The following is a 13595-nucleotide window of genomic DNA, read 5'->3' as shown; positions in this document are numbered from 1 at the left end:
TCTATTTTTATTTAATTAAAAATACTTAATATGGAGGTTATCTGTGTGAGTTTCAGCCCTTAGCCAGGTCTGCCGTCCTCTCCTTTTGGATTCTGTCCCAGCCTTCCTGGGATGAGCTCTGAGCAGATTGCAGTCTTTCGCCTCCCTCACCCTATTTCCCCCACAACAGCCCTGTACGGTGGGCTCGGCAGAAAGCGTGAATGGGCCCAGTTCATCATAGGGGGATTTAAACTTGGCTTTCCCAGGTCTAGAGTGCTATACCAGATCCTGTCTTTTCAAGGAAGGAAACAGGTGCAGACTCGGAGCGCGAGCACACCCCCAGATGCATCTGAGCCGAGCTGGGGGGCGATGCATCCCCACAACCCCCTCCTCAGTCCTGCTGGCCCTGAAGCCTAACCCTGCTGGGACTGGATGGGGGAAGCCCTTCAGCCCCCAGCCAGCCTCAGGGCTGGAATCCATAGACAGCAGCTGCTGCCCCTCGCCTCCCTTGCATGTTCCAGATGAAGAGGAGGGTGAAGAAGGAGGCAGCTGCTGTGGGGATGGGTCGCCCTCCAGCTTGGCTCAGATGCATGGGGGGGGGGCGCTCACGCTCCCAGTCTGCAGCCCTCCCCTCTGGACGAAGGGAAAGGATCAGGGCCACCCACCACCTTTGCAGCAAGCAGTAGAGCAGGGACCCCTCCAAAGCCGGAGGTGAAGCAGGGAGCTAGCTCTCCGAACCAGAACTTGAATTGGGTCTCAGGTTCGAGAGAGAGAGAGAACCCCCTCCCCCTGCAGGTAGAGGGCTTGGGGGAGCCCATGGGGGGTAAGGGGGCGAGGGGCTGCTTCTGGCAGGGCTGGGCTCCTTTCCACCACCCCCTGGGCTGTCCATTACCAGCCAGATTCTTGATTCTCCTTCCAGTTAAACTCCATGCCACAAGACCTCTTGTGGGGCAAGGCCTGGAGTTATTGAGAAAGGAGTGGAGAAAATGTGCCAGGCCCTGTAAGTGGAGTCCCTGGACCCAGGCAACCGGCCTTCTCTATGGGTGACCTCTCCCTCCCCCCGCGCCCCCATCAGTCAGAGCATAGAATCTGGTCCACCCCTTAGACATTTGACATCGCTGCTGGTGTTTTAGGGGGTGGAGGGGTTCCTTTTGCTCCGCTTGGCATTTATTGGAACGGCAAGGTAGAAGTTGGAAGAAGAACTCCAACTTGCAAAAGAGGAGATGTTTTCTGATTTAAACTGACCCTGGGAACAGCCCTTAATCCCCACCCCCCGCCCTGGAAAATAAATCACAGCATCCGCCTCTCTCTCATCTCACGTGGCCCCCAAGCTGTTTATCAGCAGCTATATTAAGTATAGGAGTGCTAAGTATACAAAGTGTAGGAGTGCATCTCCTTAACTTTTAGGAAAAAGATGAACCAGAACCGAAGAGATGTTTTGGCTTTCCTATGTTCACCACTCTGTTTTGAGGAGCAGCTGATCTGTTTTATCGTATTCCGTGGCTGTGACACAGAATATCGGCCTGTCTGTCACACCGAAACCAGCTGTGTGTGTCCTGCTTGGTTTTCCTCATGTGGCCCAGGCGGCCTCTGATCCCCCCCCCCCACACACACACGGCTGCCCCATAGCAAGTGGCGCCATCAGCCCTGTGGGCCCTTCCTGGGCTCTGAGGACCAGCACTGGCCCAGCCTGCCTTGGCCTGGGCTCCATGGGCCAGACCCCCTCTGGCTTCTGCGTGCCACCAGCCCACCCTTCCTGGCCCATCCCTGGGAGAGCCTCCGTCTTCTCCTCCTTCTATTCAGGATGAGGTGTGTGAAGACTGCAGGGGCAGAAGGGGGGGCTCTTGGGGGGCTTCAGGGCTGAAGGCCAAGAGATCAAGGGAAGCAGGGGCCTGCCTGAGAAAGGGAGGGTGTTTGCCCCCCCACCCAAAAAAGAGGTCCCACATCCTGCTGAACATCCCCATCCTAAGCAGATCAGACCTACCCAGCTGCCCCACTCCCACAAAGCAGGGCTTGGGGGGACCCCACTGCAGAGGCGGCCTGCCAGGGATGAAGAATGGGGGTAGGTCAGGAAAGTGGTGCCCTTCAATGTTCCCCCTTTGGGCCCACACACACCGGCACACACACACAGCCCCCCCTCCCCTTTGTCCTCTGCCTTCTCTTAAGGCTCTCAGTAAAAATCTATTTTCCCCAAGAGAAGCAGCAGTTGGTGCTTCTGCCAGGAGACTGATGATGCTGCTTCAGAGGGAATTCTCATTGGTGCTCCTCTGGACTTGGGCCCCACCCACTCCCCAGGGCTGGAAAAGTTTCCCCCTGCAGCTAGGAGCAGACCGAGTCTTCCCTTGGGCTAGAAGTGGGTTTGCTGTGGGGCAGCCATGGGGCCTGGCCTGATCCTGCCAGCGACTCTCCTCCTGATGGTGCATCTTTGTCTCACCCTGGTCCATGGAACAGAAGGCAGACTCCCGCCCCCTGGTAAGCAGAGCTGCTGGGGGAAGGGACGGAGGATTAAGTGAGGGGCCTGGAGGCACATGCCCGTCATTATTTTATTCATAGACTTCCTTTATACCCCGCCTTTCTCCCCAGGGGGGGACCCAAAAGGGTGTACTTCATTCTCCTCTCCTCCATTTCATCCTCACAACAACCCTGCGAGGAAGGTTAAGCCAAAGCGGCTTCCTTGCTTCCTTCCACCAGGGATGGACCTCGGAGTGGCTGGTTCTTTGCCCCACTTGCTGCTCTGCCACCTGCCCAAACCCTGCGGGGAAGAGCAGGAAAGGCAGCCCACTTGGTGTCTGGCTGCTGGGAAGGGCAGAAGCCAGGGAGCCTCCCCCCTGCCCCGTATGTTGCACCCCACACACACAGAGTTCCCATTTAGCCCCCCCACCCCACCCCCAATATGTGCATCCTTGTCGATATGAAAACGGGGTTGGAGGAGCTCTTCCTCTCCAGGTAGTGGGGAGTTGAATGCAAGGGGAGGGGCCCGTCCAGGATGCCTCCACCCTTTCCAGGGGCCCTGTGTGGCTAGAGAAGGGGGGCGCCCTCAGCCCCATGGGCCCTTCTCAAGCTTTGAAGCACTTGCTCAGCCTGGGGGCTCCTGTGCCCCGTCACCATCTGCTTCTGGGTGCCACTGGCACAGACTCAGCCTGAAGGACCTCGGACCCTCCTTCCTGGCCCGTCCCTGGAAGCGCCCCCGTTTCTTTCTCTACAGTCCCCCTTTGTCGCTGAGACTCGGGGTGAGTCACAACATTTTAAAATAATGGAAGAGAAAGAGGATCAGCCATAACCTACAAACAATGCAAACCTGGATCACCAGAGTTAGAAAACAACACCATTAAGAACACACTAATCCAACAAACACAGCCATCAACCACACCCCTTGCCTCTCCATAACACTACAGAGTGAGCCCTCCTGAACAATTCCGATTTTGCTACAGCCTGAACAATTCCATTTTGCACATTCAATGGAGCGCTAAGAGTGTGGGGGCCTTCCTGGCCTCTTCAGGCAGGCCTTTCCACAGGGTGGGGGGGCCCAAAACTGAGAAGGCACAGGTATGGGCACCTGCTGACCCTACCCATTTGTGGGGTGGCTCCTTCGGAAGGCCCTGCTCAGAGGAGAGAAGACGCTGTCCAGACAAGGCATATTGGTAGTTCTGGAGATATGTGGGTGGCTCTCAGGTGGTGAAGGGCTTTGGAAGTGCTTTGGTTTGACCTGGGAACTAATCGGTAACCCACAGAGTGACTGCAGAATAATAGGCCCACTACCTAACTCCCAGCAGTAAATAAGCCGTGGTGTTCTCGACGAACCGGAGTCCCCAAATTGTTTTCAAGGACAGACCCAGACTCCTCTCAGCCCAGCTCCCCAGCTGCATTGTGGGGATAATAATAACACTAACTGGTTCGCCGCTCTGGGAGCTAAGCAAGGTCAGCCTTGGTTAGTAATCGGATGGGAGACCTCCAGGGAAGACCAGGGCTGCAGAGGCAGGCAATGGCAAGCCCCCTCTGTTCGTCTCTTGCTATGAAAACCCTGCCAAGGGTCACCGTAATTCAGCTAAGACTTGAGGGCACTCTCCACTACCTGTACCTTAAAGACCAACTTGTTTTCCAGGGTATGAGCTGACATCTGCCATACCCTTCCCACCCTCTGCCTGGATTATAAGGGCTCCTTCCTCTTTCCACTCCTTGTATCTAAAGAAGGGAGCGCTGACTTTTGAAAACTCATCCCTTGGAAACGTGGTTGGTCTTTCAGGCGCTCCTGGACTCCAATCTTGCCCCTCTACTGGAGGCCAACACCACTCCCCCCCCCCCCCGCGAAATTATATCCCTTTCGATTCCTTTCTGCAAGTTGTGAAGAGCCTGGAAAATTGCACGCAGCTGCCCCCCCCCCCGGCTGCCAGCCTGCATGCAGAGCCCGCCCCTCTCTGGCTACCCCGGTTAGTTCTGGGGGCTCCAAGGGCATGTCATAGGGTTGCCAACTTCCAGATGATGGCTGGAGATCTCCCGGAATTGCAACTGATCTCCAGGCCATAGAAATCAGTTCCCCTGGAGAAGATGGCTGGCCAGGAGGTGGACCATACGGCATGACACACGGCTAGGTTCTCTCCCCTCCCCAAACTCTGCCCTCCCCAGGCGCCACCTTCAAAATCTCCAGGAATTTCCCAGACTGGAGCTGGCAACCCTAGCGTGCCGCCCTCCCCAGTGTGGAGGCAGCGGGTGGGCGGGCGGAAGGAGAAGCAGCCCGGGGGGGGGCAGAGGCAGGGGAGGGTCTTCTTCCCGGCTCCTTCTCCCCCTCCCTCTCCTCTCCCCCCCTGCAGCCGCCCGTTTCCTGCACCAGGGCAAACTCGAGTGCCGCTTCGCCAACGGGACTCGGGGCGAGGTGCGCTACCTGCAGAGGTACATCTACGACCGCCAGGAGTTCGTGCGCTTCGACAGCCGCCGCGGGACCTACGAGGCCGTCACGGAGCTGGGCCGGCCCGAGGCCGACGCCTGGAACAGCCAGAAGGAGACCCTGGACTACCTGCGGGGCGCCGTGGATCGCTACTGCCGCTACAACTACCGGGCGTGGGAGGGGATCCTCACCACCAAGGGTGAGCGGGGGGGGCACATGGGGGGGTCTTCCTTCCCCATCTGACCCCTCTTTGGGGGCTCCTGGCCGGGAGCAGCTTTGGGGCGGGGGGGGGGGAGGATGGAAAAGTCCAAACATTGGGATCTTGCCTGACTTCTGCAGGCAGCTTTCCCAGGGGCGGCCCCTGGCAGGCAGAACGCCCTGCCCCTTGAGGCTGGCCCAGCTCTCCTTTGCTTTCTTTCTGGAACCCGGCCCAAACCCTTTCTCTTCGTCCAGAAGGAACTAAACTTTTAAAACCAGCCTATAGCCTGCTTATAGTCTGAAGTTATTAAAGTCGTTTTAAGCTGGTCAAACAATTTTTTAAAAATCTGCAGCTGGGGTTTTGGAAGCCTAGGTTTTAATCGATAACTTTAATGTTTGCTATTGGGCTATTTTGTTAGCTGCCTTGGGAAAGGGGGCATATAAATCCCCTGAACCAATAAAGTAAGAGCCAGACACTCACAGGATTACCCCCCCCACACACACACACCCATATCCCTTAGAGGTGCGAACAGAGCCAGAGACACACTTGTTAAAAAGGGGTCCAGAGAGGAACCAGGGGAGTACAGGCCAGTTGGCCTAAGGGCTGACCCAGGCCAATTCACATAACCTGTAATCAAAGAGAGAATTATTAGGAATGCAGAGGAATAAAAACTGGTGGGGGGAAATCAGCCTGGCTTGAGCAAAGGAAAGTCCTGCCTCACTAGCCACTAGGAATTATTTGAGGAAAGCGAACAAGTGTAAGGAATCTCTGCTGGATCAGGCCAGTTCTCCATGAATCTGTTTAGTCCTCTTTTAAAACCAGCTGTGCCTCCGGCCATCACTGCATCCTCTGACAGCGAATTCTACCTCTTATTCACTCGTCCTGTAAAGAAGTATTTCCTTTCCTCCATCCTGAATCTACGTCCCATCAGCTTCATTGGATGTCTTTTTGGGACAGAGATAAAAAGTTCTCTCTGTCCACTCTCTCTACCCCATGCATTGTTTCTTTTTTATATATAATAAGTTTTATTTTATTAATAAGATTAAAAGCCAAATAAAGGGGTGGAGAAAGGGGAAAAAATTTAAAAAGGAAGAGAGAGAGAGAGAGAGAGAAAGAAAAACAAAAATTAAAGATAGGAAAAACAAAGAAAAATTATATATATTTCATTTTCTTCTACAATACCTATTATATCTTTACACACATTTTAATACCTCTAAAATTTACCTTTTCAATACTGCCCTCCCCCTCTATTTATTTTTCCCAAGTTTAACTTCTTAGAAATCAAATCCACAAATCATCCATTCATGTTTTCTCGGCACATGCAATAAGTCAATAAGGGATTTCCAATTAAGCATAAGACAGTGTTTTATCTCTGTTCATAGCTGTTAGTTTAGCCATCATTTGTACAAAGCTCTTTTTCAAACTCTGTTTTATCATAGTCAAAGCCCCATATTTTTTTTATCTAATTTAAACTTTTCTAACAATTGTGCATAGAAGAACCATTGACATTTATAGCCTTTAGCTATTAGATCTTCCCTTTTCTTCAATTTACAATCCCCTTGTGAGAACTCTAATAATTCTCCATATGTCAACCATCTCTGTTTAATCATTTCACTTCTATAGAAAGCTTCCTGTGTTGAAATCCAAAGCGGTGTCTTCTGTGCTAATCTTGGTTTGTATTTATTCCAAATTCTCAAGACGGCTCTTCTAATATAATGATTTTTGAAGTCTTCATTGACCTTTACTTTATCATACCACAAATAAGCATGGCATCCATATCTCCGGTTATGACCTTCCAATGTCAAGAGCCTCTCATTTCTCAGAAGCATCCGTTCCTTCATCCACATTAGACATGAGGCAGCGAAATACAACTCCAAGTCTGGTAGACCTAAGCTACCTCTCTCTTTTGCATCTTGTAAAATTTTGTATTTAACACTTGGTTTTTTCCTTGCCGTATAAATGTTGATATATCCTTTTGCCACTGTTTAAATGTTACTTATGAAATTAAAACACGTATTGTCTGGAACAAAAATAGCATCCTAGGTAAAACATTCATCTTGATAACAGATATTCTCTCCAACAAGGACAACAGTACTTTATCTCATCTTAAATCCTTTTTAATTTCTTTCCATGTCTTAACATACTTATTTTAAAATAGCATACAATTCATCCCTGTCAGCGTGATACCTAAACATTTTACCTGTTTTCAACCTTGAAACCTGTTATTTTCATGGGATCATCCTGGCTTTTAGTATCCATATTTTTCGTTAACATTTTTGTTTTCTGTTCAGTTATTTTGAAACCTGCCAGAGCACCAAATTGTTAATTTCTCTATCAATGTTTTTCTTAATTGTAATGCCTCTGCTGCTTTCCTCCTGTTTAATGCCTCTATTCAAAATTTCCAACACCAAAGAAAAAGAAGTGGTGACAATGGACATCCTCTTCACGTGGTTTAGTTACTTCTCCATTAACAATAATTTTAGCAGTCTGTGAGGTGTAAATTGATTTCACCCATTTGATAAAATTCTCCCCAAAATTAAACTTTTCCAATACTTGGAAGAGGAAAATCTAATTCAGATTGACAAAGGCCTTCTCCGTATCCCAGAAAATTAGAGCTCCTTGTTTCTCGTTATGTTTATCCAAGTATTCCACTAGATCCAATACAGATCTAACATTATCTTTCAACTGTCTTTTGGGCAAAAAACCACTTTGATCTTCATGAATAAAGTCTTTGAGAACATACTTAATTCTTTCTGCTAATATTGTGGTAAATAGTTTGTAGTCATTGTTCAACAATGATATATGTCTATATTTTTTTTGCTAGTGTCAAATCGTGCCCTTCTTTGGGTAGAAATGTAAAGGTAGCAACTTTCCAATTTTCTGGCATCTTTCCTCCCAACAAAATCGAATTCATTGTATTTTGCAAAGGTACTAAAATCCCATCTTCAAAGCATCATGATTCCATGATGACTAAATTGATGTAACTGTTAATTCAGCTTGTAAATATAAGGAGGAAGAGAGAGAATACAGGACTGGACGGATGTGAGCCTAATACTGGGAAGCAAGATTGGGAAACAGGCTGGAACTGATGGGGTTGGGGAGGAGGTGTGTTTATGGGTCTGTGCAGGGACGGGAAGGTGAGTTAGTGGCTCATCAGCTGTCCTGGTGGGGGGAAGAGGCCAGGGGGTGGGATAATTAGAAATATATCAAGTGTAGTCATGAGACCCCCTCCCTCTTCTCGGTCTGCCTGTGCTTTCCCAGTTCTCCTGCATCTCTGAATTTCCCCCCTTTCTTTCCTCCCCTCCAGCTCAGCCCACAGTGAAAATCTCCTTCACCAAGGCAGAGACCCTGTCCCACCCCAGCCTCCTGATCTGCACCGCGGCAGGATATTACCCCTCTGAAATTAATTTCAAGTGGCTGAAGAATGGGCAGGAGCAGACGGAGGGGTTGGGATACTCGGAGGAGTTCCAGAACGGAGACTGGACCTTCATGAACCAGGTGATGCTGGAGACGGTGCCTGAGCGGGGAGACGTCTACACCTGCCAGGTGGAGCACAGCAGCCTAACGGAGCCCATCACCGTGCAGTGGGGTAAGAGCCTGGAGGGCTTCTCCCTTCTCCTCTTTCCCTTGGGGACAGAACCACACAAAGTGGGTGGGAGTTCCCTGTGTCAACTCTGACCAGCTCAGAGTTTGAGTGGACATAGCAGGTGCTTTCCAAGGGAGGCTTCTTGGTGGATGGAATGATAATTCCGGATTTTGTCTGCATCTACCAAAGAAATTCTTAAGGGTTTGGCAAGCAAGGGAGAATCAAAGGAGGTAGATTTTTGAGCTGTCCCTCATTCCGTGTGGAACGTACTTGCTGTTCTCTGGGGATTCCTGACCCGGATTCGGATATTCCAATGTCATTGTGAAAGCTGCATGTTGTCCCTGGAAACGTAACTGTAAAATCCCTTCAGGCTCTTCCTCTCCTTTCTGGGAGGCTCATAATCATGAGAAAGCGCGTCTTATTTTGGGAGGTGGTTTTTTGGCAGAACTGGCTCCCCAGGAAGCCCCGTAATTCTCCCTGGAGTCAGAGGCGCTTCAGGCCCCGGAGGCCCCCTCTTTATCCACCAACAACCTGGAGCCAGTCCAAAGACCTTCTAACTCTCTGCAAAGTGTTGCTTTGTCTCAGTTTTGAACAGTTTTGTGTCCCTGAACTCTGTCCATTTCTCATAAAGAGTGTTCCTTTTATTGGAAATACATCAGGACATCTTCCTATTCTCCCAGTTTAATGCTTCACTTTGAGATGGGAAACATAGAAAATGCTCTGGGCATGGAGTGTCTCTCCACACTGCCTGGGGTGTGATGCAGGATCTGAATGCAAATCCAGTCACTCCATCCTCATAGCTCAGCCTAGTCTCTGGGATCCAGATGTGGGCCGTGCCTTCGTATGCCTTATGGACCAAATCCCCTTTTGTGAAATCGAGAGGCCCAATCTGGCCCTGATCCGTCTCCTCTCTTTCCTCAGAGCCACGGAGGTCGGACTCTGCCAAGAGCAAAGTGTGGACGGGGGCTGTGGGGGCTGTGCTGGGGGCGGTCTTTGTGGCCGTGGGACTCTCCCTCTACCTGAAGAAGAGAAAAGGTAATGGGGCAGGCCGTGGCCAGTGGAGGGGTGAGGACTATTGCAGGGGGGGGCAGACACCCCACCGCCCAGTACTCTCCTAGCTTCTGGTCCTCTGGGATCTGTCTTAACTGGAACCCCTCCCCTTAAATTAAAAACAAGAGACCTGGGTCTGAAAAGGTGGGGTGTGGATATTGGTAATTATTCTCCCTCTTCTCCAGGCAGTTCTATTTAGGTTCTGTGTACCAAGCTGGTCTCTTTACTGTTAAATTAACTCCTTCCCGCAATGAAAAAAAAAAGTTGTACAGTGCAGCCATCTGCTTTTTTGAAAATTTGCCATAGAAGTTGGGGAATTCTTTTGTAAGATTTGTGGTACAGCCTCCTTTGGAATACTGTGTGCAATTCCGATCACCGTCTCTCAAAAAGGACCGGCAGAGCTGGAAAAAACACCAAAGAGGGCAACCAAGATGATTATGAGGTTGGGGCAGGAAAGGCTGCCAAGTCTGGGACTTTTCAGTTTGGAAAAGAGCCAGCTGAGGGGAGACAAGACAGAGGTGTATAAAATTATGCGCGAGGTAGAGACGGTAGACAGAGCAAATTTTTTCTCCCTCTCCCAATGTACTAAAAATCGAGGGTATCCACAGAAGCTGATGGGCGGGAGATTCAGGACAGTCAAAAGGAGCGATTAAGATGCGGAATTCGCTGCCAGAGGTTATAGTGAGGGCCACAGATATTAGACAGCTTTCAAAAGAGATGAGACAGATTCGTGGAGGAGAGGTCTGCCAGTGGCTACTAGCTGTGGTGGCTGAAGGGAATTTCCACGTCCCAGGAGGCGACAGCAGGGGCAGGCCTTGGGTTCTCTGCCCTGCTGTTGGCCCTCCGTAGTAACTGGTTGGCCCCTGTGTGAGACAGGAGGCTGGACTGGATGGGCCCCCACTGGTCGGATCCAGCAGGCCCCTGCTTATATTTTTAGGGGGCTGGGCAGATCATAGCATGGGAAACCCATAGAAATCAACACCCCTTCAAGGGCTTTGACTCTCTCTCTCTCTCTCTCTCTTTCTCTTTTTGTCCGCAGCACTTCCCGCCACACGTGCCACAGGTAAAGGCTCTTTGTGCATCTCCCACAATAATTTCATTTGTTTTTATCTTGCCTGGAATGCAGGAACGGCCCGCAGGTTAAAAGGGTTGTACAAAACCTTGAGACTTTGCACTGACTTTTATTGTTCCAAACACTTCACAGACAGTATCTCTGTCATCCTTCCAACAGCCCTGTGAGGTAGGCCAGTCATATTAACCTTCAGACCAGGGACTTCCTCGTAGCCCCTGTGGCAGAGCCTGGGGGACCTCTTCCTCTACCCCCACCAGCCCAAGGTTGTGTGTAACTCACAAACCTTTCCTCATGACTTGCCTGCCTTTCTCAAAATAAGCGAGAGGGCTTTGATGAGAGGCGGACGTTGGAAGATGCTTGGAGTCCCCACTGGGGGAAAAGGTGGAGTGTAAAATAAATAAATTCTTTGCCAGGGTGCAATGGGGCCTTTCCCCTGCCTAGCAGAGGGGGCTTAAGATAACATTCCCTCTGCATCCCATTGAGTCCCCCTTAACCACCCGTGAACGGGAGACGGTGAAACTCCTGCTACATTCAATGACTGTTGGAGTTGATTAAATATCATTAAAAGCGCACTGGCTTTGCTTATATTGGGTTTATTCTTCTCAGTGCCAGCAGATGGTGCTTTTACTTAAACGCTAAGAAAATATTTTACTCAAATGGAAGAGGCTGATAAAATTTCTGATTTGGTAGAGGGCGGAGGGGAATCCTGGCTGGCTGCCCAGTTGCACTTTTTGTTTTATGATTTATGATTCTTCTCCAGCATGACCTTCCCCCCACCACGCTCTTTTCTGACAGGCCTCATCAGTTAACCCCCTAACAGCTCCAGATCTTGCATCCGGAAATCCTTTTTCTTTAGCAAAAAACAAAAAGAGGAAGACTGAAAGATCTAAACTCTCCCCTAGAGTCGTCCACCATCCTGAATTCTTGTTCTTGATCCTTCTCAAGTAGCACTTACTGGCTGCCCTCTGGTTATTAATTTATTGTACTGAAGGGCTTGAATGTTTTTTGATGTTTTTACTGTTTTATAATGTACAATTTTTATACATGTTTTTAAATCGTCGTAATATGCCCTGGGCCCGCCTGTGGGGATGGCGAAATAAAAATCTAAAATAAATAAATAAATAAAATGCTTGTGCAGCTCTATTGATTCCCCTCCGATACACCTGGGGAGTAACCTGTGCTCAGGCCGTGTTCTGACCGACTGTTCCTAAAATTGCTCTTGGGTGTTGCTGAGATGGCTGGCAAGTCCCTCGTTTGGCAAGATCTCCCGCTAACTGCAAACAGGCTACAAAAGGGCATTTATTAACCTTCATGGATGGCTTTAACTGGAGGAGCAGTGTCCCTTTTTAGCCTGTTTTTAAAAATACTTTATATAGGGAGTTGTGTGAATTTCTGCAAAATGGAAGTTGCCCCTGGGGAGCCGTGGAGGTTCAGGGTTTGCAGCCGAGCCCTTAGCCAGGTCTGCTATCCTCTCATTTTAGATTCTGTCCCAGACTTCCTCTGATGAGCTCCAGGCAGATTGCAGGCTTATCGCCTCCCTCACCCTATTTTTCCCACAACTCCCCTGTAATGTGGGCTAGGCAGAAAGTGTGAATGGCCCCAGTTCATCAAGGAAGGAGGATTTGAACTTGGCTTTCTCAGGTCCAGAGTGCTATACTAGATCCCCCCTTTTAAAGGAAAGACATGGTGGCGTGGGGGCGCTTTTCAACTTGGAGCGAGAAAGAACCCCCTAAATGCTGGGGAAGCTGGGGAGCCACACCTCCCTGTGCCACCATCCTCGGTCCTGCCAGCCCTGAAGCCTCAACCTGCTGGGTGGGACTGGATGAGGGAAGCCGCCCAGCCCACCTCAGGGCTGCAGTGTGGAGATGGTGGCTGCTACCCTGCTCAGTCTGTGCGCGCGACTGGAAGGGTCTGGATCCTGTCTCTGCCCCCCCCTCCCCTGCATGTCCCAGATAAAAAGGAGGGTAAGGAAGGAAGCGGCCCTCTCCTCTGGGGAACGGGAGAGGATTGGGGGCCACCTACCACCTTTGCAGCAAGCAGGGCCGGAACTCCCCATCAGTTCTGTGGGGCTCTTTCATCGCCTGTCCCAAGCTGGAGGAGAAGCAGGAAGCCACGTCTCCGAACCGGGAGAACTTGCGCCGGGAATCAGGTGAGAGAGAGAGAGAGAGAGAGCACCTCCCCCCACTACAGGCAGAGGGCTTGGGGGAGCCCGCACGGGGTGGGGGGTGGGAGCCTGGAGGGGGCTGCAGCTGGCAGGGCTGAGTTCCTCCCCCCCCTCCGCCCCCTGGCCATCTTTCCCCAGCCAGATTCTCGATTCTCCTTCCTATTAAACCTCATGCAAGAAGGCCTCTTGTGGGGCAAACAGGAGAGGCCATTTCTGAGCCTGGCAGACTGAGGCTTCACCCCCAGAGGTACTGAGAAAGGAGACGAGGGGAGAAGGCGTGCCAGGCCACGTAAAGGGGCTGCCCCGACCCAAGCAAATGGCCTTCTCTATGGGGGACCCCCCAGTCATTCAGAGCAGAGAATCTGGCCCCTCCCCAGGGCACTTGACTTCACTGCTGTTTTAGACTGTTTGATTGCGGGTTCCTTTTGCTCCCCCCTGTGCGGCATTTCTGGGAAAGGCAAGAGAAAAATTTAAGGGAGAAATCCAAGTTGCAAAGGAGGAAAGGTTTTCTAATTTAAAGTGACCCAGAGGTCCCAACTTGTTCCCTCAGAGAGAGCTATAAACTGCCCCCCCCCGAAGTTGCTACTCCTCCCTCATTCATTCATTCATTCATTCATTCATTAGATTTTGCACAGATTCTCTTCAATTAGGATCTGGGAAGCA

At 50.6% G+C, this 13595-nt stretch overlaps 1 protein-coding gene across 1 annotated transcript; it reads left to right on the top strand.

Moving 5' to 3' along the window:
- Positions 1 to 2309: 2309 nt before the first annotated feature.
- LOC129328498 (H-2 class II histocompatibility antigen, E-S beta chain-like) lies at positions 2310 to 11881 on the top strand. The gene is made up of 6 exons (XM_054977604.1): positions 2310 to 2451; positions 4788 to 5060; positions 8368 to 8649; positions 9568 to 9681; positions 10736 to 10759; positions 11564 to 11881. The coding sequence occupies exons 1-6, from the start codon at positions 2355 to 2357 to the stop codon at positions 11575 to 11577; spliced, it is 804 nt and encodes a 267-aa protein (XP_054833579.1). The 5' UTR covers positions 2310 to 2354; the 3' UTR covers positions 11578 to 11881.
- Positions 11882 to 13595: the final 1714 nt, after the last annotated feature.

Source organism: Eublepharis macularius, chromosome 4, assembly GCF_028583425.1.
Source record: "Eublepharis macularius isolate TG4126 chromosome 4, MPM_Emac_v1.0, whole genome shotgun sequence".
NCBI classification, from domain to species: domain Eukaryota; kingdom Metazoa; phylum Chordata; class Lepidosauria; order Squamata; family Eublepharidae; genus Eublepharis; species Eublepharis macularius.
The sequence above is the reverse complement of the archived record's forward strand: the minus strand, read 5'-3'. Positions and strand labels throughout refer to the sequence as shown.

Coding starts and splice junctions, on each gene's coding strand:
- LOC129328498 (XM_054977604.1), top strand. CDS start 2,355: ATGGGGCCTGGCCTGATCCTGCCAGCGACTCTCCTCCTGATGGTGCAT. Junction 5,061..8,367: donor GGGGATCCTCACCACCAAGG/GTGAGCGGGGGG, acceptor CCTCCCCTCCAG/CTCAGCCCACAGTGAAAATC. Junction 8,650..9,567: donor GCCCATCACCGTGCAGTGGG/GTAAGAGCCTGG, acceptor CTCTTTCCTCAG/AGCCACGGAGGTCGGACTCT.